Consider the following 23,547-nt stretch of genomic DNA (forward strand, 5'->3'; position numbering starts at 1 on the left):
AAGCACTTCAACAATCTAAATTTGTGTCCATAGAGGAGGGAGTGTGTGCTTCACACATCAATAACCAATGGTTATAAAGCAAACTGTGATACCTGTCATGGTGTTTCCGCCTTTGTATGGCAGGTTGGCTATGGCATTTAAGAGAGATTTGCGGGTTCTGTGGGCATTAAGATGCCACTCAGTCTTGGGGTCTCCACTGTACTGAGCAAGACCTGAGAAAAATCAGATTTCATTGCTTCACACATTTATGTGAAACTATACTGCAAATTCCAGCTAATAACTCAATATGGGGCCCTGAATTGGGCTCACATCTGGATACCAAACGTGTTATGTGTTTTCCATAAATCTACAGTTTTACCATCTCTAAAAAAGCTCAGAACATTCCAAACGAGCAAGAGCCTTACCAATCTGAATCTTGTTGGGGCTGATGTCAAAGACACCCACCATGCGAGCAATAAATGACCGAATGGTTTTGAAGTTCACGCGGCCAATACTCCAGGAGCCGTCTACCAGGAGAACTATATCGGCCTTGGCTGTGGTCTTACACCGAGCATCTGTTGAGGATTGAGGACACCAGTCACACAGAGACAACAGCCAAGAGTAGCCTCAGAATAAGGTGACCACATAATCTTCGAGGCCTGACCAAGTTCAAGGGGAAGACGAATGGAAAGGAGCTCAGCAGGAAGGCCGATAAGAAGGAGACAAACACACCAACACTGGCAACACAGAAACACCACTACAACCAAAACCACAACTCAGAAAAGCACTTAACAAACATCACACTTCAAGCAAATGATTTATCTTTTTTATTTCTTTTCTTGGAAAAATTGACAGATTTCACAAATACTTATGTCTTCTGTCTTCTCCCCTCAACGTCTTCCTTCCCCTTCTGTTTCCAAGGGCTCCCTGGCACCTTTTTTTTTTTTTTTGCTGGAGCCAACATGACCTCCATCTCACCAATCAGCAAACAGCATTTGGGTGAGTGATATACGAGTAAGGCCCGCTCTGTATTATGGCACATTCCTCCTCCATGCTGGATAAGATCTTTCTTTCTTTGTTTTTGCCCAGCCCCAGACACCTGCAAACTGGTGAGAGACACTCAGCTCTCCACTTCTCCGCACGCTAGAGCCCAGACGAGTTCGCCGAGCGGTGTGCCATGCACCCCGCTGCTCTCTCTGCAATTGCAAACAGGTTACGTGACATCGATTTATTCGCCATTGCATTCAGCAGGAAAGAGCAGGAAGGCTGCTTGCTGTGTGAGGGCCTCAGAGCATAGAGGAGCACTGATGTATAGCAGAGCAATGCCTTAGCTGTTAGTGTTGAGTGAGCCTTTTGCATTAGGCTGTCTAAGCCCTTAGAAACGTGTAAATGCGCTGCAGCTATCACTTCTGAATGCCCACTTTTAGTTCACCACCTCAGCTAGCTGCTTCCATAGAGGATAGCTGGGTCTTATAGGGGGAAAAAAAGTTTATAGTAAGAAAAAAAGAAAATTAATGAAAAACACGTTTCCTGGCTGGTCATTGTATGCCAAACACCAGATCACTCCTAAGCAGGACTGTTTCCACCAATTATTCACTTGACCAGCTTTTTATCTAGACATGACATTGGAATTCCTTGGGATAAGAAGTCAGGCTGGTCCATATGGGGCACAGAAACGCTGTACCTGCTCTCTATTATGGGAAGAGTTGCTGCCCAGGGTCAGCCTCTTAGCTCACTAAGAAGAAACATAACATTTTTGTAGCCTCGTGCTGCACAGAAACACCCCCCCTCCCCCGCCCCGTTCTCTCTTGCACTCTTTCTCTCTTTTTCTCCCTCTCTTGGCTGTGAAATTGCCATTAAGTGAAAGCAGAGTAGTTTTTTTTAAGGGTGCCTTCTCGCAGCACCAAACAATTAAAGTGAGGAAGGTGAAGGAAAATGAAACAGATGTTCCCATGTCAGTAGGTGTTAAGGTATGTGTGGTACATAGATGTTGCATTCCTCGTGCTTGTTTGATTTCTGTGAAACAGTAAGGCATATCATGGTATTAATGCTGAAATGTATCAAGACTCTGGCAAATAATGGCAAATATGGAAATAACAACATTCCCTGAAGCAATAATCAGAGAAGCTCTTCAAGAAAAAAACACAAAATATGCTCAATGCTAAACAATAGGTGCAGTCAAGTGCTTCATATAATTGGTGGTATTTACTGAATTTTGTATTATAAAGTAAGCGAGTGTTTGTGTTCCAATGTGACACAAGTGTAAGTTGCTGGGCCATGTGTGTGTCTGCGGGAGAAGTTGTTGCTGTTGCGTGAGCATCAGTTTAAGTGGTTTTACCAGTGAGGGAAACAGGAAGTGTATCGGGAGCATCCATAAGGGTAGTCTTCTCCTCGCCAGCCAATGGCAAACTCTGTCCTCCATCAAACATTCCGAAAACAGCCACAGAGTACATAGTTCCTGCTCTATGATCAAAATAAGACAAGGCTAGATGAGTTCCACAGACAAGATGATAAGAGTTACTATCTCAGTATTTTGGTGTCCTACCTCAACTCTTCCAGGACGACCGTGTTGTCGTAGGGTCCAACCTCAAGCTCACCCTGGTTCACCTCATTGTCACTGGGGTGGAAAGTGACTTTGTAGCCACGCACATCACCGGGCGCAGGGTCCCACGAAACCCGGAAGCTGGTCTTGGTCGGCTCGGAGGTCTGCAGGTTCCTCGGCGCTTTATAAGGTGACACTGCATGAGAACAGAGAAGCAACAGCAATCTGAGCACACACTGACCCAGGAGAAAAGACATACCCTGCTGACCAGCTGAAGCACATACTCTCCCTCATACTTCACAGTGGTGGCATGCCATAAAACGCACCACTTGTGAAGACCCAACAAGAAATCATGGCAGCTCTTACCTGCCGCTGAATCAAGTGCATGTCTGTATCTTAACATACCATGTGTGTCACACTTAGGATCTGTCAACAGTCAGTTTTATTTTACAAATGTAGCGTTTTTAATTTGCTGTGCACACAGACACACACACACACACACACACACACACACACACAGGCGCACACCCTAATTCCCACAATGCACTTGCACAATTTTGCGACTCATGGGCTGTGAATTATGGGCCAACGTACATGTGGTTCCTACTCCTTGCCTTGCTTTGCCTTCTCCATGTTTGTAAATGGGCAGCACGGTGATGTCGTAGGTGGTCAACGGCTGCAGCTTCCTCAGCATGGTGGTGGTGACGTTGGCCGGAACTTTCATCATCATCTCCTTGCCACCCAGCTGGGGCGAATACACAAGCCTGTAGCTCAGCACCTTGCCTGGCGCCACTTGCCAAGACACTCTCATCGTCCGCTCCGTCTCATCAGACACTGTCAACTTCTTGGCAGCAGAAGAGGCTGGAGACAGTGGCCAAAACAAGGTTGAAGTGGGAGTGGAACATTTAGGATTTACAGGTGCAGAAGCATACTCTTTGGGTAAAGTCCACAACATTTCAAGTTTTGCATGGTTATTCATTTTAATTTGTGCTTTTGTATAATTGTCTAAGGATTGCAACTTCTAGCAAATTAAAACTGGATGCTGTTCATGTTAGATAAGTACACAAGTACATAAGAACGCACGAGCTTTGAGGTTATTTCTTTGAGTCCTTTTCTTCCCTTGTGTGTGTCATTTCACTAAAGAGCTTTTGACTGTTCCGCTGTCATTTCCTCATCAGCAGAGCCAGAGGCTGTATATTAAGATCTTTTTCCTTCTCATACTCTTCTATAGGCAGCCTCATCCAAACTGCTAATTACTCCAACTACAAGCTTTTACTAGGAGGATATTTTAATGAATAGCAAATGTCTACTCATATAGTGTCATATATCCTCCTTATGTAACATTCCCCTGTGTGTTCGTGTATAGCTGGAGAGGCATGCAGTTCTTAACTAACCGTGTTGCAAGTCTGTTAGAAAGCATTACAGACCATACAACCCAAATTTCAGCCTTTTGTGCACACATGCATGCTTTTAAGTGATGCTATTTCACCCACCCCCCCACGCGCACACACATTTTCCACCCCCCCTTCCGCACCCTTGCTGTCAGCGAACTCCTGCCACTATTATCATCTCACTTTTTCCACTGAGGAGCAATCACCACAGCCCAGAGGGTCAGGTCCATTTAATACACCACTGACTGGCACCCAGCCACCCCTCCATGTACACATCCTCAGCGAAAAACAAACTTTTTAACTACCCCTAAAGATTCGTCACATTTTTTTTTTACAACTATCAGACCAAGTGCCCCGGCTGTAGTAAGAAGCACATGAACATGGCTTTATATGCAGTCAGTTTCTCAGTGTAGCCTCGGGTATTTCTGCAGCATTAAATCTAATAATTTAGTAGAGGCTGAGACAAGTCCATCATCTTCATTCAGTCTGTTTTCGCTCTAGGGGTTTCTCAATGTGCACAAATCCAAAGGCCTCTCCAAAAGTTGTTTATTAAAAGCATAAGTGTTCTTTATTAAAAGTTATTCATTAAATTATTAAAATTTCTTTATTAAACGAATAACATGAAAATATAAGTAGTGACATCTGAATGGCTCTTTTAGAAACGGCAATGTCACGGTCATTAAATAGACTCTTATTAAGTGACTCCAGCAAAGTTCTTATAACATCCTAATGTGTTTCTGCGAAACCTCCCCCCCCCCCCCCAACAATCTCCCTGCTCCAGCCTTTTTTAGTACTTCTTTCATTCTTTTTACATGCAAAGGACCCAGCAACAGTTGTGCCTGATAAGCACAAGCCACTCCTGCCCCTTGTTAATTTCAGGTTTATTTCAGACAATCTTTGTATGTTCAAAATGGAACATACCATCAGTAGTTTCTTCTCCAACCAGTGGTTCTCCCTCTCCAAGCCTGTACAAGGCGAAGACAGACACCTGGTAGAGGGTCTCCGGGGTGAGACCCTCCAGGAGAGTGCTGATTACATCCCCGGGTACCATCTTCTCCCCGGACTCGGCGCTGAACCGGGACTTCCAGCGCACGCGGTACTGCAGCACACGTCCCGGGGCAGCCGACCATGACACCTTAAACTTTGTGTGTGTCACATCACTGGTTATCAGGTCTCGTGGGGAGCCAAGGTCTGTGGAAAAAGTACACACCCGTACATATCGTTCAGTAAGACACAACTCAATGAGGAATTCATTATTCAACTCACATTATTGGAGGGACACAGAAAAATTAGATCATCTGTATATTCATCCTTCCTCTTCACTTCAACACATACATACACATATTGGGCTTTTGATATATGTGCAGAAGTACACTATTCATTTCTCTTCATCTATCCTCTACCTTAACAGGTGTTAGGAGAAAAAAAAAATGCTCTAATGTTGAAGACCCATTTATCCATAAAACTGTAGATCTTAAAAGCTGCATATATAGGCACACATGCACAAATGCACACCCACACAGGTCCAGAGCACCAAAGAAAACCATGTGCTATATACCATCCATTGCAATAACTACACTGAGAAGTCCTCATTATGATCATAACTTTTATCTCACAGTGCTAGACTTACAGTCTACTTCTATAAGCTTTCATTCCCAATCTAATGCCATATGGTTTTGTAAACTGGAGTCTGTGTCTGTGTCCCCTATAAAACATCTGTTCCACATATACACTGAATGCTGTAATGGACATCAAAGTGACCAAAGTGTGTAAGCACTGGGATTCACAAGCGTGCATGGGGACTTACCACCAAGGAAAGTCTAGCACATGTCTATGTGGATCCAACATCATTTGTCAACATGTTGCAATGTGAAACGAAGACTGGATGGAGAATTACTGCTATAATCTACATTATTTTGCTTTCAAGTCAGTCACATGCAGTAAAACTGTAAAATGGTTCACATTTGCTTGAAAATCCACCTTTTAATGTTGTAATCCAATCAAAGGGGATGCTCAATTTTCAACTATATAGCTAATATCTATGTTGAAGTAAAGATTATGCATAGGAGTTGCTTCCACCAAAGAAAGTAATGTGGCCATACGTCAACTGAGTATACAGAATTTACATTGTACACAATGATTTATATATAATAATCCCACAGAATGGGATTATTCATATTAAACTTGCCCAGCAATACTAAAACTATTTAAGTGAGAAGCATTATTTTGAAGTCAAGTGTTCTCCATTGCTTGCCTTTATTTCAGCAAAAGTGATTTAGCCACTAAAAGCTAAGATGTGACTCATCAGTTCAAAACAAATATCTACTTTTATACCAAAAAGTACATGGACCAAAGAGAGTCTTCTTGCTTAAAACTGTTAGGGAGGCTTGGATTTGCTTTAAGCATGTGTTTAATTTTATACATCGCTGAGTAAACTAAGTCTGATTCTGAACTAAATCTTTCCAACTGCTCTGCCAAAAATAATCTATCACGCAGAATATTCCCCAAATGCACTCCTTCGAGCTCTGGACTGATTTTCATTTCCTTATTTTTACTGCACATGTGCAGAGTCACCGGACTACAATGACGTCTGAGATGCTCCTGGCTGCCATTTTGCCTCCAATTTTTAAAGTTTCCCATTTTCACAGCTTCAGGATTCCTGGCTTCAAGGCAGAGGGCTGGGCCAGCCTCAGACCTCTCTTATAACCAGCAACGCCTGCCAACAGACCCTGTAATCACATTCTAGAATATTATCTTTCTCCTTTTTGTCACTGCATACCAAGGCACAAAAGGTCTCCCGATCCTAGAGATAGCAATGTAGCAGTACAGTGTGATTCATCAGTGTGTTAGCAGACATTCTTCACTCTGTATTTGCCATCCTTTGTCATTCAACTACTCTAAGACCCACCTTTGAACCTCCAGCACATTGCTGCATCTCTCCCTGACATGCCCCATAAGTCAAAATGGCAACATGCCACGTAAGACAAAGTGGCAACATGCCACCTAAGCCAAAGAGGCATATGAAACAAATTCTCTGTGAAACCACAAGCTTTTGAAGTTCACCACCTGAAGCAAGTGCTGAATAGGTATACACTATTTGTTTTAATTACCACCCCGGGGTCAAGAGCCAGGGAGCAAGCCCATCTTGAATGCATTATGTGTTCTGGCACATAGCAGGGAGAGGAGGGTCATCCATGGAAGAGGAAGCTTAACTGCTGGTCCCCATGTGGGGAAACCCTGTCCAGGGAAAGTCATCGCTGGCCCTCGCCACCCCAACTCATTGAGATGCATTTAATTTCTATTTGTATTTTCCTTCCCCCCATAATATGTCTCACATTTACTTCATGAAATGAGCCATCCAGAAGAGAGAGTCCCCTCGGAGCAACGTGTTCACCCTGCTTTGAAGTGCAAAGGTAACATGTTCCATACGCTTCGCGTCTCCCAGTTCCTAATATGACAACTTGTCATTTTTCTTCGTCTGATTCGGTTTCTTTGCAAGCATGAAATTCAGTTGGAACAGGAATTCATTCCATGATGTCATTTTCCACCCAGTGTCAGAAGGGTCTGATTTGGGGTTATTTCTTGGGTTTTTTGGCCACCTGCATGCTGAATCAGTAAAAACATAAAAAATTTAAAACCCCATGATGATGTGGGGTTAGTTTTTAGTTTAGGACCCACTTCTTCTTTTTTTTTTTGCTTTTTTGCTTGTTCCGGGAAATGATGTGCTGACTGAGTCCTGGACTGGTAGTTCAGAGCAGAGACACTGGAACATTGGAGGCTAAACTAAACTTAATCAGATCTTTATATGTATGTATCATTCAAGTAAGAAGAGTCACAGAGAGCGGCATATATAACAAAGCCAAGCCATCCTGTGGGGCTTCTAGATTTAAACAGACAAGCAAGTAATGGCAAACCAAACAGGCATAATGATCAAAAGATAAGATAGAGAAAACAGTGGTAATAGATGTGGTACTCCAAAGTGATGTAAACTTCCAAAGGAAGGAAGAGATTACAGGGACTAAAAGAGGAAATGGAATGTTTAACACCAAGGATGTCCAGAGTTAGGGGCATTTATGGCTATGGCCCCTAAGCTGAAGGAGTGGCTCCAAAACATCCATAGAATGATAGCACTGGCCTCAGTCCAGAAGCGCGCAATTCTAGACACAATGAAAATTCTTGAGCCACTCCCTCAAGCTCCCAAGCCTCTTTTGGAAGGCCTGGGTGTAAAAAAACAAAAACAAAATCACCAAGTAGAACGGTGAGACAGGGACTTTTATATATCCTTTTTGGTTTTGTTCTTTTTAACTTGGAATCCTGAACTGATTTCACAAGTCTCTCTTCACTCAAAACATTTAGCAAAGAACTGCCCACCACCCACACCTTAAAAAATCTCACACCTCAGATGGAAAATGCTAAAGAGAGTTAAGAGCACAAATAGATGCATGCTATGTGCCTAATGACTGTCTTCTGTCAACAAGCATGTACACGTCCTAGGACCAGGCTCCAGACAAACCACCAAGCCATAGGACCCCCAACCCCCAATTACCCACCATTATCAAAGCTTCTAGGTGCTAGGGTATGTCGGAGCCTCCATTCTTGTCACCACTTCTAGAAGTAAGCAGTGGAAGAGTTTTTCTTCGTTGAAAGCACTCTAAAGTATGTTGCTCTTCTATTCCGCAGTAGCTGTGTGCTTACTGGATTATGTACGTATCTGTGAGCTTGCTGTTCAGTGAGCCTTACCCAACACTTGCTCCACTGGGCAATTGATAGCAGGAGGCAGTAATATTATTATCAATGTGGTTTGGTGGCCACTGGTCGAACTGATTCCATACAGCTTGAGAGATGTAAGGCAGGAAAGGGTCCAGATTATCCCCTCTTACCAGCAAAGGAGCAATCAGGCAGAGGCAGAAAATAGGTGTGCTGCATTCCAAGCAAGTCCTCACAAGATGAGCAGCACCAACAGTAAATGACTCACAGACCCCCTCCCTACTACCACTATCACCATACATACACACAGACACATGCAAACACACACACACACGCCACACCAAATTCATGCTCCAACCAAACCAGCCTTTCAATATGGGTGCTGCACAAGTGAGGACAATAAGCAAGTTCACCCCAACTCACCCATCCCTCACCCAGAATCAGACACCAAGTCCCATAAATCCTGCAGTCAAACCCAAACCACTCCACAGCCAGCCTCTTCCCCTACCCACAAACAGCACATGCACATCACTGACATCCAGTAAGCTCCCATTTCCCTCAGCTTCAGTCGAACTCAAGAGTCATTGACCCATATGGGTCAACGGGGCTATATGATGCAGGGGTACCAAGCTGAGCTGTCTGTCATTGCTGAAACCTGACTCAAGTCCTTCCATCTCTCCTCACCCTGCCCCACAGGATAAGTACCATTTGCAGAGATTTGCTCATGATTACATTGTTAAGATAAACCGAGACTATGTTGTGGGGTCAAGGCCCCAAGCCCAGCAGTTTCACCTTTAAGTCTCACTAGGGGTGTTAAAGGTCTGACCTGTGCCCCAGTGACCACAGCCACAGAACCTCCAGATGGCTGCACTAAAACTGTTTGTTATTCCCGCCTATACAGGAGGGCAGAGCTCTGAAACTGACTCTGAGATCCAGAGCCAGGCAAGTTAGTGGCTCTTAATCTGTCTGAGAAAAAATGGAAGTCTTAGAACCACTGTAATGCAACACTGAACTACTCTGAAGACAACTGACTGAGAACAAGTTCTCACTTGCATGGCCAGACTACAGCAATTCACAGAGTGCTTGAAAAAGTGCAGGTCATTTTTATAAAGTTTCAAAACTAATGTGCAAAAAAATGATTATAAATATGAAAATATGGTGATGAACAAAGTATTTCAGGGGTGTTCTGTAAAAATCAAGTTACGATGTGTATTATCAGTCAGTTTATACATGCACAATAGTCTTACCACATACATGACTAGAGAACAGACATATAAGACACACACACTCAAACACACATACACACAAACATTAATATCTGCCATTCACCTTCCAGAGTAGTGCCAGTGCCCTCCAGTGGTGGTCCGAGGCCTGAGGCATAGCGAGCTCTCACAGCCAGCTGGTACTCGGTGTCTGGCTGCAGGTTTCTTAGCAGAGTGGCTGTGCTCTCACCCCTCACCACTACCTCCTTGGTCTCTCCACCTGCTGTTGGCTGGTACGACACCATGTACTGCAGCACCTTGCCTTGGGCCGCCTCCCACACCACATGCATTGATGACAGTGTCTCGTCAAACACTCGCAGGTTCCGAGGCATGCCATGCTCTGCCAAGAGCAACATTTGAGCAGCAGCATTAAAGACAAGAGCCACGCTGGTGGATGCATACACAGCCATCACTTGATATCATTAAATATGGTTAAAATGTCCTCGTAAATGGGAGACAGACCAAACAATAGCATGGAAAATGAACTGCTCAGTTGTGTAGAACGGCTTAAACCTAGTACTGGAAAAGTACAAGACAAAATGATATTGCCCTATAGACAGTGTGGAGAAAATCTAAACATTATGAAACGGAATTTGGATGAACCGCTCAACAGAGTTACACAATGGGACATATCTCCTGCCTCTAACAGTGCCTGAATGTTCCAGAGCTGAATTAGTAAAAGCAGGCCACAAGAACCAGATGGGACACCCACAAATGTTAACTTGTTGACTAATAATAACAACATTTTGGATTCTCATTACCTCGATGAATGGAAATCACCTCTGCTCATTCCCATCAGTCCACCATGAGATTTGGCTTCCATGTTATAGAATATGATCATTATCTGGGTAACGTTTCCTGAAGCTTCACATGTAATCCCAACCCACCCTGTGTGTGTGGGGGGGGGGGAGGGGGTGTATGTGCATTCCACAATGAAAGGTGTGATGCCTGAGGTTAACCCTCATTCTGACTCCCTTCCTGAAGGCTTAATGACACCTCAGTGTGGACAGAATCTTTTAAAGATGGCAGGGTATGAGGCTGGAAAAATAATTATCAGAGGTGGGGAAAATATGATTCATGCCTCTGCCATGCAACTCACCCTCTTTAGTGGTGCCATCTATTCGCATCTGTTCCCCAGTGCCTGATGGGTACTCGGCCGCCACGCTCACTCTGTAGGTGGTGATGGGTAAGAGCGGCTGAAGGACAATGCTGGTCTCTGTGCCCACCGTGGCAGCCTCCAGTAGTGCACTGTCACCCCTGATAGGCACATAGGTCAGCCTATACCTCACCACGGGGCCCGGAGCCGCCGCCCACGATACCCGGAAACTGTCTGTGGTCTCCTCAGACACCCGGAGGTTGCGTACACTTCCCTGTTCTGGATAAAAGATTGACTTGATAAGAATGACATAAAAGACAAAAATTATGCATATAGTAAAACAAATAAAGAGAATGAAATACAATTTTAAAATATGTGGAAAAGATAAGAATAATGTAAATGACAAAAATTATAAAAATGATGCTACCGTTGGTATACAATATTCTTAAGGTTTACAAATCAAAATCAGCAGTTTTTATACTTGCACTTTGCTTCAGTTATGCATGACAGAGAGAACATTCCTCACTGGATGTTATATTGTCAACCCAACAGCTATGACATGGCACCTACAGTCCTGTATCGATCGTTAAAGTAAAGCCCTGCAAATCTTAGAAAAAGACTCACCCTCCAGTGTGGTCTCAAAGCCTGTGAGGGGAAAGCTCTCTCCTTTATCATACTGGGCGTAGACATTGACTTCATACTTAGTGAGAGGGGTGAGGTGAACTAGCACTGTAGTGGTTGTGTCTCCTGGTACCAAGACAGAGATGTAGTCTGCGTCTGTGTGTGCAGCAGGCCTGTACCGGACCAGGTAGGATTCAGTGTCGACAGCATCTGTATCCCATGTGGCCCGAAAGCTTCTGGAGGTGATTTCAGAGAAGCTCAGGGACTTGGGTGGGAGTAGGCCTGGAACACAGTGCCGGTTCACAACATCAGTACTCATTCAAACTATTAAGTGCGACCATCTCCCTAACCCAACATTTAATGCGCTCTATTACAAAACTGTGTTATTTGCATAATATGGGCACACTGCCAAAACACTGGCCCATAGGTAACACATTTCAGGCCTTACACTACAGTAACACTTGGCAGAATGCTGCAACATGCATTAACCATTTTCTCCTGCAAAATGAAAAGCATTTGCATGTGGGTTTTGACATGAGTAATAAATAATAATAATAATAATAATTAACATGCAATACATTTTTAAAAATCTTTTTTTTGTTATTATAAGCATGTGGCTAAATGACATGTCTTTTTCTTCTCATTTGAGATTGTCAATACAGCAGTGGGCAATACACATGTTGTTATTTTAGTCAGAACTTTGGTTGCAAACAATAGCTGAGAAGCCATAGCTTTGAAATATAAAACCCTTAATGACAATAAATCATACCAGCAACTGAGATCAGACATTGCTCTCTGGTAATTCAAAACCTGGTGACATTGATTATTGTAGCATCAAATTAGAAGACATAATTAGACATAAACCTTATTGGAAAGAGATCTAATCCTGAGCAACCATGGGCCTGAGATAATGGGTTAGACAGAGTTTAAACTTCTCATCTGAAAAAGTCTAAAGAAGAAACACTCATTGGCAAGATGTCCATAGACTCAGATCTCCAAGAGCATATAATTAGGAAACAAAAAAGTGCCATCAGAGCTACTCACTTCTCTTCTTAATGTTGAGGAGCTCCTGCTCAATCCGCAGGCAGATCGACTGGGTCAGCTCTTTCGAAATCCTTTGGAAGGCATCGAAATCTTCTACAGTGTATACGTGCGTTTCTACTGGAGGGTTTGCGATGGCCTCCAGTTCTGACCTCACGGCATCCTTTACACCGACAGCAAAGATCTCCACATCTGTGTTCTTCAGCCTGTTGGCTGGGTCTTTGAAGGCATCTGAAGACTTGCCATCTGTGATGAGGATCATCACACGAGGTATGTTAGCGCGAGCTCCTCGATTTGCGATGAAGATCTTTTCCCTGACATAGGTCATGGCTTTGCCCGTGTTGGTGGAGCCTCCTCGATATGGGAACGTCCTCACGGCTTTAATTACAGCACTTAGACCATGATGGGTGTCCAGGTAGAACTCAGTATGTGGGTCCCTGCTGTATTGCACAAGACTGATCTGAACCTTCCGGGGTCCAATGTCAAAAGAGTTGACGAGTACCTCCAGGAAGGCTCTGACTTTTGCAAAGTTGAGTAATCCTATACTGTACGACCCATCGACCAGAAGGACAACATCAGCCTGAACGTCCACTCCAAGAGAACATTCTAGAAAGGAGAAAGGTAGATAACATGCAACACCTCGCTCATCAAGAGTCATAATGCTTAATAATTGTTAATAGTGTTAGGGCTTAAGACTGTTAGATTAGGCAGATACAGTGTGCCAGAGGGCAACTACGTGATGTAAGGTCGTTCTTACCAAGTAACACTTTGATAGGTTCGGTCTTTTCCATGACTGAGACTGGCTCGCTGGGTGTGAGGCCTTTTAGGGCGAATAAGCTGATTTTGTACTCTGTGTCTGGGGACAGGTCTCTAATATTCACAGAGGTCTGGGAGGAGCCCACATACAGCTCCTGCCTCTTACTGCCTGCCAGCATAGGAACCAGCTGCAGTTTGTAGCCCGTCACCTCACCCAGAGAAGCATCCCACACCACCCGCGTGGACTTTGATGTTGTTTCCATCACACGGAGGTTTGAAGCTGGCTCAACCGCTGGCCACCGATCACAAAGAGATATGAGAAGGTATTTATTAATCACATTGACTTATATGCTAATGGACTGTGACCTTTTTGTTTGTTTGTTTGTCTGCTTGTCTGTTTGTTTTTACCTTCCTCGCCACTGGCCAGCAAGCTGAGCTGATCCTCCACTCCTGCACACACCTGTGTGGTGAGTGCCTCGTGCACAGTTTTGATCACATCAAAGCTGGAGACTTGGTACACATGTGTACTGTAGGGCGTGGAAGCTATTTGTTTCAGCTCTTCTTCATATGCCTCTTTGATCCCTGATTGGCAAAGAAACAAAAAAAGTGTTAAAGGTAAGTGTTAGAAAATAAAATGGAATGGTCTTAATTTTGAACTCTTGCCAGAACTGGGGAATTTTACACATTTATGGTTAAAAGTCAACACCTGTAAATCCCAAATGTGTATTGTAAACTGAAGAGCAGCATGCGAAAATGATCAAACACAACTAATGCCTGTTCTTGCAGAATGCCTGTGAGCTATTCTCTATAAACATGTGAAACAGAGCAGGAACTTATCATTTCCCACTTAAAGCAACGCAGCTGGATTCAGAGTGTGCCTTTGAAAGAAGGAGCTGTAGGTCAGGTCAGTGGAAAACTTTTGAGGGGAGGTTATTTTTCCTTCACGAGTAGGAAACTATGATAGCAAGGAAGACAGCATCTGCAAAACCCATCCGATTAGTATTGATGGAATGAGGGGTTTTGTTTTTTTTTGGTTTTATGATTCCCTGCAGGAGTTGTGAAGTGTGAGTATGGAGAGGCTGGAACTCCCTAATGGCATGCAGCTCAGAGATGTTATACGATAAAAACAAATGAGTTTGGCTTTGAGGTAGCACAGGACTCCCACATACCCAGGGTGAAGATCTCAACCCCACTGTTCCTCAGCTTTCTGGCGTACTCTTCAACGGGATCCTGTGATTTTCCGTCTGTGATAACCACGGCGACCTTGGGGAATCCTTTTCTGGCGCCGGATGCCTCAGTGAAAATATTTTTAAGCAGATAATCCAAGGCATCGCCTACGCAGTGACAGCAAACAACATAAACCATTTACCTTACAAGAAGATTTCTGTGACATTACTATTTTACTGTTCACTGTAATAGTAAACAATGAAGTAGTAAACTTGTAAACAAATGCATCGACATCACTTTATTGAAGCTCATCATTACTTTGTCACATAAAATTAAAATGAAAACTGCAACAACAGGAATATAGTCTTCCTGTCGAAAAGATGGGCCCCTACATGAGCATTGAGACAGCTAGAGCAGGAGCAGAGATGTTAAGACTGTGAGGGGATTTTGGCTGTGGGGTCTCTACATGAGCAGTGAGACAGCTAGAGCAGGAGCAGAGGTGTTAAGACTGTGAGGGGATTTTGGCTGTGGGGACTCTACATGAGCAGTGAGACAGCTAGAACAGGAGCAGAAGTGTTAAGGCTGTGAGGGGATTTTGGCTGTGGGGACTCTACATGAGCAGTGAGACAGCTAGAGCAGGAGCAGAGGTGTTAAGGCTGTGAGGGGATTTTGGCTGTGGGGTCTCTACATGAGCAGTGAGACAGTTAGAACAGGAGCAGAGGTGTTAAGGTTGTGAGGGGATTTTGGCTGTGGGGTCTCTACATGAGCAGTGAGACAGCTAGAACAGGAGCAGAGGTGTTAAGGCTGTGAGGGGATTTTGGCTGTGGGGACTCTACATGAGCAGAGACACAGCTAGAGCAGGAGAAGAAGTGTTAAGGCTGTGAGGGGATTTTGGCTGTGCCTGTACAGCACTTGGCTGAGAACTTCCATCATCAGCCCAGAGCTAGAATCAGCCAGAGAGCATTGTGCTGACTCACTATTACACAATGCAGCCTGTGTGTGTGTGTGTGGGGTGTGTGTGTGTGTGTGTGTGTGTGTGAGTCAGTGTGTTTGAATGTGTGTATGAAAATTATATAAAACAATATCTAGTAAACTGCAGATTCTTCACAGTAATCTGCCATAAAATGTGTGTGTTCTAAATACCTGTCATGGTATTGCCTCCCTTGTAGGGCAGGTTGCTGATGGCGCGGAGCAGCTCGCCACGCCTCAGGTATTGGTCCAGTGTGAACTCTGTCCTTGTGTCCGTGCTGTACTGGACTACGGCCACCCGGCTCTTGTCCTCTCCAATGTCCAAAGCTCCGGCCACAGCCGAGATGAAACTGCGGATATGCTGGAAGTTGTCTCGTCCCACACTCCATGATCCATCCACCAGGAAGACAACATCCGCGACCGCACTGGTGGAGCACTCTGGGAAGAAAAACAGGCACGAGGTCAGTGTCAAAGTCACCTGTGCAAACCCTTACATGCTGACCATGGCCTTAACGAAAACAACACATTTTTAAGCATGGGGCTTTGCTGGGTGAGTTATGGGTGTCAAAAGACGAAATTAAGACATCTCCAGGAAGAATATTGTAAGGCAATATTACATGGATGAAAAAATCATGTTGTTTTCCACACTTATAAGATAGCCCAAATATCTATCTATAAATCAAAGAACCCCTCTCTGTCTAATATAATACAATTAATTTATGCTTCTGCAAGCAAGGCCAACCAATTACCCCTTGGATGATGCTGTTGGAAACTGCAGGCAGGGCACATTTCAAATCCTTCAGCCCTCAGGTGACAAAGCCCAATAAAAATATTTCTCCTAGGTAATGCAACATTTAATTAAAATAGTACTCATTTGTGCCAGGCCTCTGCAGAACCGCTGACGAGACTGTCAAATCATCCAATCCATATAGCTCACACATGCCACTTTTCGATGTGTCAATGTTCGTACCAGAGCTGGTGCTACTTCCCATGAACTAACGATCATTTTAAAAATGAATCCGTGTTTCCAATGGCATGAGAGCCCATTTGTTACTTATAAGGGGGCATTCCCTAATCCAGAAACAAAAGTTGGAAGAAATCGTACAACCACAAGGCAGAACACACTCTAATATTTCCTGCTTCTTTCTTTTAGGGTACAATTCACACCATGCCAGTGGAAAAGCTCTAAAAATGGGGAAATGTTCCTTGGGTAGTTAATCATTTGCTCATTTTTTGTGCACTGCCAAGATGAATGCAGGAGCTTCCAATGTATCCCAAGGTATCTCTTTGAGGTTTCAGGCGATCACCATCACTCACTCCAGGCACGAAAAGGGTGCATGCACAAGCACTTAAAACAGACCCACTGACCTCAGACAAAGGCTGACTCACTTTATCATGGTGGGATAATGAGCTAAAGACGTTTAGGATTGGTAAAGCAAGGTAGGCTAAAATACTTCTAAAGCTCCTCTAAAAAGTATAAAGACTACAGAAGAATTGAAGAACCTAACCAAGAGGCCAAGTGCAATGATAGATAAGGGGGTTAAGAGAGCGAATGCACTCACTAACTGCTTCTGAAACTTGTGGTCTTCTGGGACCTCCTTCAGACCCGCTTGACTGGACTAAAAACACAAAATGAAAATATATTTAATTCTCCAAGGAACACCGAAAACCCAATACAACAGTATTAGTCAGTACATGACTTACTTGTGATTTGGCCAGAGATGGGTAAACTCTCTTGTGATCTAGAATATGATGATATTGTTACTATGTAATCCACATCAGGAGTTAAATCCTTGATTGAGGCTTTTGTTGCAGAGGCAGGAAGTGTAAACTCTTTCACAGGTTCATCTATAGTGGGGCCAGACAAAAGAAAACAACGTACATAACCAAATCATCTTATGCAAATGAACCTTTTAACTCCTAACTGGATTTATGAGTTTATCTAATGTCTATCCTGCTACATTTTTTTTTAAAAAGCACAAGCTCAGAAAATTCATAAGCAGTATAATTGTGTTAGATTTTAAAAGAAGTGTTATAGATGTATTCAGGAATGAACCAGATTTTCCTTGCTGGTTTTTAGGAAGCGTCAGTGTAATTTAAGCTAATGGCCCTGTACCCTGTCACTGAATGGCCCACCATGAACTGTTGCATGATATGAATGCTCAGAGTGACCTACTCACCTGTATTTGATGCCACATGTATTCTAAAGCCCTCTATCCTTGTTAGAGGGCGCTTCCATGTCATTTCTACTGTGTTCTCATTTAAAATTTTAAATCTCAAATCTGATGGTGGTATTACTGTAAAAATAGGAAGTAGTTCAAGTCAATGTTAAGGGCGAGTAAGAAATACATGTATTTGTAATAAAAAGACACACAAACGCAAGTGCATAGACAGGAACCCAACAATCAACACTTCAGGTGTGAAGTCAGCATGTTCATTGTTGGTGCAGTCGTGGTTTAAAAAAACAAAGAAGACATGAGAAATGTCATTTTGGGTCAAAATGACATGTTTGAGCCGTCGGGCTGATGGGCCACAGACTTCTCAAGCAAACACATAAACAAATACACGTGATCAAACAGTGCCAAATATTTTACAGTCTTCATGCAGGTGTTTCAGCCAGTCCAACACAGCTGAAATTACTGTGGTGAACTGCTGTTTCCAAAGAAATGTACTGAACTGTTGATTATACAATGGAAGAGTGTCATGTCACATATATAACTGCACATTAAAATACAATATATCCATTTATGTTGAACACAAACTGGACTAGGATGACAATCCATTGCAAACCTCTTAAAAGAATACACAGTGTCAGTGGTGACCCTTGTGTACATTCTTTTCATAATTAAAGTACGTGACACAACTAAAATGAAGACACACATGATGGGATTTGTATGATATTAAAATAAGACAAGTCAAACAAACAGAAACAAACGACAAAAATCTAGACAAAAATCTAGACAAATCTAGACAAAATGCAAAGTTGGTCACATTGAGCAGACTATTGCAGGGTCTGCCCAATGCACATGTACATGAAAAGTTGTTTGTAACAACTTGAGGGAATCCATGTACAAGACGAACTACAAGGAGAAAATATTTTTGAAATATTTCAAAGTGATATTCTTGAGTGTTTTGTGAGGAGGCTGCTCTCTGAGAGATATATTTGCCTGTAGAGAATGTATTTACTCATGTGTGCATGGATGTGTGTTAAGAATATCACAATAAAATATTTTTTGAAGCCTTGGCTTCAGTCCAAAAAGGGACCAGGGCCAAAGCTTACCAGGGCAGGGACATGAAAAATAAGATCCACCAACCTGGCTGACCAATTCAACTCTGACGTTGGCCTCCAATTCTGACTCCAATTGGGCCCAGCACATCCCTAAATCTCAGCTCCTCCCAAGCCTGCCCATGTGTTGCCATGGCAATAATACTTATTGTAGTCTCACCCAGTATATCCAGGTCATTCCTCTGCCGGAACGCATTCCCAGTGTTTTGGAATAACATGAAATCTTTGTATGTGTGGACTATGTAACGGAAAATTGGCTGTATTGGTGATGAGTTCATTAGCAGTTAGGCATTTTGCTTGTTAGCAGTTTATCAGTCTCGCAGATGTAAGTGTTTGGCTCCCATTTTTAAAGCGAGTGAGATCATAAGCTTTGATAAGAATGCCTCTTAGTCATCATCTGAATCTTCATCTAGCCATTATCACTCACAACAGTAAATAATGGAGCTCGTCTCCATATGAGCAAATAAAAATCACATCAACTCTGACATCAGATGTCACTGCTTCTTAACAAAGACCTTTTTCTATTTATCAGGAAATACCACATGTACTGGAATGGAGTTGCTATCTTTTACTCTATATATATATATATATATATATATATATATATATATATATATATATATATATATATATATATATTTTTTTTTTTTTTTTTTATTTTTTTTTTTTTTTTTTACGTGATTTGTGAAAGCCATATATTCTGTTTCACAAGAGAGGGGAGACGTGAAGGGAAACTTGGCCTCCAGACCGATCTGAAGATGAAAGCAGCCAAGATGTTCCACTCATCTTCTCACTGAACACCAGTAATGCTTTGCATTGTTCTTTTACATTTAGCTGTGATGAAGTCACAGTTACAAACTTTGCTGTTTCCCTCCTTTTAGGCTGTTTATATAAGTTTACCACCACCTGATGCTCATGACCCGTCCATACCATGAGAATCTGCAATTTTTCTAAGAATTACATTTTTATGAATATGAGGAGTGTTTGACTGCCATTTGAATGGATTTTCATACATTTTCTATGTATTCTATGTTCTGGCCCCCATAAACAGAGGATGAAACTTGTTAAGGAACTACAAGAATAAACATTTATGATGATTAACAGAAAGTTGTTTTTGTTCTTGCTTCTTTTTTATCAATACTGAAGGGGAACAAATTTAAATTTAAATTAGATTGCAATCGTTACTTTTCGGGGGGGGGGGTGTTATAAAAAATCCGTCTTAATTCTAAATGTTCTCCGCCTGGTGTCTGAAATAACATACTGCACTCGCCTTTTCCTGGACCCAGATCAAGTATAGTGCATAAGCATAGCACATCGGCTTAATCTATCCCTCAGGTAAACTATAACCTGAGAACTTCAATTGAGAATATTGTTTTATTGTTGTGTTTTTATTCATTCTATGTATGTCTAACCATTATGCTCTTCACGTCTGTGCCTTGACAATGTGTAATTCTTGTCCAGGTAAATCCAGCGCACCCTTATAATCGAAAGGGGAACATCGAACAAAAGGTAATGCACATACATCAACAGCACGCACATTCAATCGTGGAATTAAAGATTTTTTTAAAATGTTTCATGTGATGCAAATAATATTATTTTAAGTGACATAAAATAAGTAGCTATGTATTTTATTTAGAGATCGAGAGAGGTCGCACCGCTAACACTAATAGACGGGAGTGAGAGGAAAGACAGTTAAAAAGAAAGACGGTTCAATTAAGATAGACAAGATAGAGAAAGTGATGAGGGGGCCAATTTACCTTCAGTCTGAGCTTTCACAGACAGCAGCATTGGCACTGCAATGAAGGCCAATGCTGCCAAAGACAGCCTTATCTTCATTTTCACAGCCAGTCTGTTTCAGCAGGTCATGAATGGATCTATAAAATGAGCACCAGCGACTTAGTCTGAAAGCTCACCGTGGGTGATCATGATCAAATCAGACACTGTTTAGAGTAATCCAAAAGGTCTGGTGGTAAACGACTATGAAATAATTGAAAAATACATCTGGACCCATCAACTTATAGTCTACATGGAAATAAATGTTTGCATAGCAAAGAAAAACGGAAATAATTGTATTACTCTCAACCCGGCATAGATTCAACTTCACTCAAACTCTGAAATAAGCCAACAGACTGGAAAATTGTCTGAAAAATCTTTCCATGCCTTTACCATGGACAGCGCGCGCCTCCTGTCGTAGCTTATTGGAAAAAATAACTGGTGTAATTTCTGCTCTTGAAAGATACCTGACTTGCATACTTTTCAGAATGCTATCTTTTGTTAAATTTGCACATTGCCTGAAGGTACACATGAATTCAAATAGCCAGATTTAACCCCATATTGGTTAATTCAAGAGAAACTTTGCAAAGCAAACATTTTAATAAACCACTTAGGCTAATAATGAAATTAACCACATGTAACACAAAACCTATACCTACACCTGGATAAGAAATTTTCAAATAGTATAGACAGATCAAATAAATCTTCAAATTATAGAAATAATAGTAAGCAACGTCATTCACATAAGGTAGAGAACTCGACAGAAATAAAGTAGCTTTACTGTAAATTTCCACTCTTGTTTAATATGGACTCACTAAGGCAATTCGTTGCGAACAGAACTTTGCCTGACAGCCTACTATTTGAGTCTGCTGGTAGAGATACCCAAATAATCAGTAAAACCACTAATCTTTTGCTACTAAAATAACTTAAAAGGTACTATCACGTAGATACGTTTAAAAATTACTTCAGCACTTACCAAATTCCAGGCAGTGTCCAAAAATTATTAATATACCTAATCTTGCTAATCAAAACGGAAATTATGCTGATATACTGACCTGATGCAATGCCCTTTCTGTTTTGATTTTATATTGAAAATCACAGGTTCTTCCGAGATACCGGTGTGATGAACTTGTCTCGGAGGAGGTGGGGGTTCGTTCAGACAGATCACTCCCGTTTCGGGACGTCCCAGATAGGAAGCCTGTTTCCAAATGGGAAGAATCTCTCCACAATCGGCTACTTAATAGGGGGCTGTGCCCAACTCTTATTTCACTATTGTAATCTCTTACGACATCCAGCGTTTGTGGAAATCTGCCGCGGACTCATATGTAACGTCTTAATGTTTGGGGATCCACTTCTGGAAACTTTTCTGCATGCCTTTGTCGTGACGGTCATCCCCATGTATTAATCCCAGGTCTTCAGCGAGTTTGAGGAATAAAAGCTGGAGTAAATTTGGAGCGTAGTTATCTCATTCCACACAAATTCGTAAACACCCTCGTCGCAAACTGAGATTTATTTAAAATTTAATTCTCCCTCATGGCAAGGAAATTCTGTAGCCTATACTCCACGATCTAAAACCAGGTGTTGGGATCGGCCACTCATGAGGGTAACAGGCTCATACCACCACCACCACAACAACAACAACAACAACGATGATAATAATAATAATAATAATAATAATAATAATAATAATAATAATAATAATAATAATAATAATAATATTCGGCCAAAAAAGCATGGAAAGACTATCCCAACGTGAACGTTCTTGTATGGCATTTAAAATCGGAAATTGGAAATTAAGTATTCATTGTAGTTTTATATTACACTGTTTCTATATTAACAACAATAATACAATAATACAAGACAAGTACGAATATAGCAAATTACAACGGTTCCTTTTTCCAATACCTTTGGAGCTAAAGATTACATAATATGATTGCCTTGGTGTAACTATTTATTTGTAGATAGAGCCCCCTAGCGACTGCAAGGAAAAACAGCCTTCTCCAAAAGCGGCAGTATTCTGTGGCGACAGGAAAGATTGTGCTAAAAAGCCATCAACAACAAAAGTAACAACAACAACAACAATAATAATAAGAATAAGAATAAGAATAAGAATAAGAATAAGAATAAGAATAAGAAGAAGAAGAAGAAGAAGAAGAAGAAGAAGGAATGAAATGACAAAAAAGGATTAGTATTTATTACCCTAATGTGAAGTTGGCGTCATAACATGTTGAATTTAGGGGAAGTGTAGTCACAATTTTTATGAGGATCCCGTCCAAAAACGAGATCTACAGAACAGTGGTCTACGACCATTGTTCTCCCAGATCTCCCATGTCGATCGTATCAGAGCCGTATGAGTATAGATGCATTTATCATTTAGCTTCCAGCTGCGTCCCTGTGCATCAACGCTTATTAGCTAGCAAGTATCTCCACTGTAGTGAGTTTTACTCAGAAAATAATGTCTAAGGAGGGGCCGTCGAAAAAGGAAGCAAATACATTCGACTTTCACCTGGATTGGAGACTGGTTTTAGTCACCGAGGTTAAGGACAAAATGGGCAGTTAGGGATAGCTAACTAGCTAACACTGGAGCATTATTGAGTGATGCATCCGACATTCACGGACGCTTATCCACCGAGAAGTTTAAATTCGATCAAAAAATGTACAGGATTGAAAGTCATATGGATATATGTTTTTATTGTTATTAGTTTGTCCAAATGGACATTTCGATTGAATTTCTCCTGGTAGTGTCTCCTAGGTTTTCTCCCATTTTCTCCATCACATTTAAATTTTAAGACAAACAAAAAAATATATATGCATATAACCTGAACCGCAGGTAAACAGCGCGCTCCTCACGAGACTGCGCTCCCGTCACGCGACACCGCGTAACCTAGAGCGTGAGGTATCGTAGCGTCCGCGATTAAGGATGTTTATCGTTTAGCAGCAGTTGGCACTTACGTTAG

General features: G+C 42.1%; 2 protein-coding genes across 2 annotated transcripts in view; one reads left to right on the forward strand and one right to left on the reverse strand.

Moving 5' to 3' along the window:
- Positions 1–21,995, reverse strand: part of col12a1b (collagen, type XII, alpha 1b) — a 64,276-nt gene extending 42,281 nt beyond the window's left edge. Inside the window, 19 exon segments of the mRNA XM_035524284.1 lie at positions 93–212; positions 405–554; positions 2,318–2,442; positions 2,525–2,717; positions 3,116–3,382; positions 4,834–5,103; positions 9,949–10,221; positions 10,981–11,256; positions 11,602–11,880; positions 12,643–13,245; positions 13,397–13,687; positions 13,804–13,977; positions 14,565–14,729; positions 15,706–15,969; positions 17,094–17,150; positions 17,236–17,379; positions 17,712–17,828; positions 20,575–20,691; positions 21,646–21,995. Coding sequence (XP_035380177.1) covers positions 93–212; positions 405–554; positions 2,318–2,442; positions 2,525–2,717; positions 3,116–3,382; positions 4,834–5,103; positions 9,949–10,221; positions 10,981–11,256; positions 11,602–11,880; positions 12,643–13,245; positions 13,397–13,687; positions 13,804–13,977; positions 14,565–14,729; positions 15,706–15,969; positions 17,094–17,150; positions 17,236–17,379; positions 17,712–17,828; positions 20,575–20,653 — 3,847 coding nt within the window. The 5' untranslated portion in view covers positions 20,654–20,691; positions 21,646–21,995.
- The window catches only part of LOC113571687 (cation channel sperm-associated protein subunit epsilon-like), a 22,623-nt gene continuing 14,985 nt past the window's right edge, over positions 15,910–23,547 (forward strand). The window contains exons 1-2 of the mRNA XM_035524283.1: positions 15,910–15,992; positions 20,279–20,326. The gene's annotated coding sequence lies outside the window, so the exon portion shown is untranslated. The remainder of the gene's footprint in view (positions 15,993–20,278; positions 20,327–23,547) is intronic.

The sequence above is a fragment of the Electrophorus electricus genome, chromosome 3 (assembly GCF_013358815.1).
Source record: "Electrophorus electricus isolate fEleEle1 chromosome 3, fEleEle1.pri, whole genome shotgun sequence".
NCBI lineage: Eukaryota > Metazoa > Chordata > Actinopteri > Gymnotiformes > Gymnotidae > Electrophorus > Electrophorus electricus.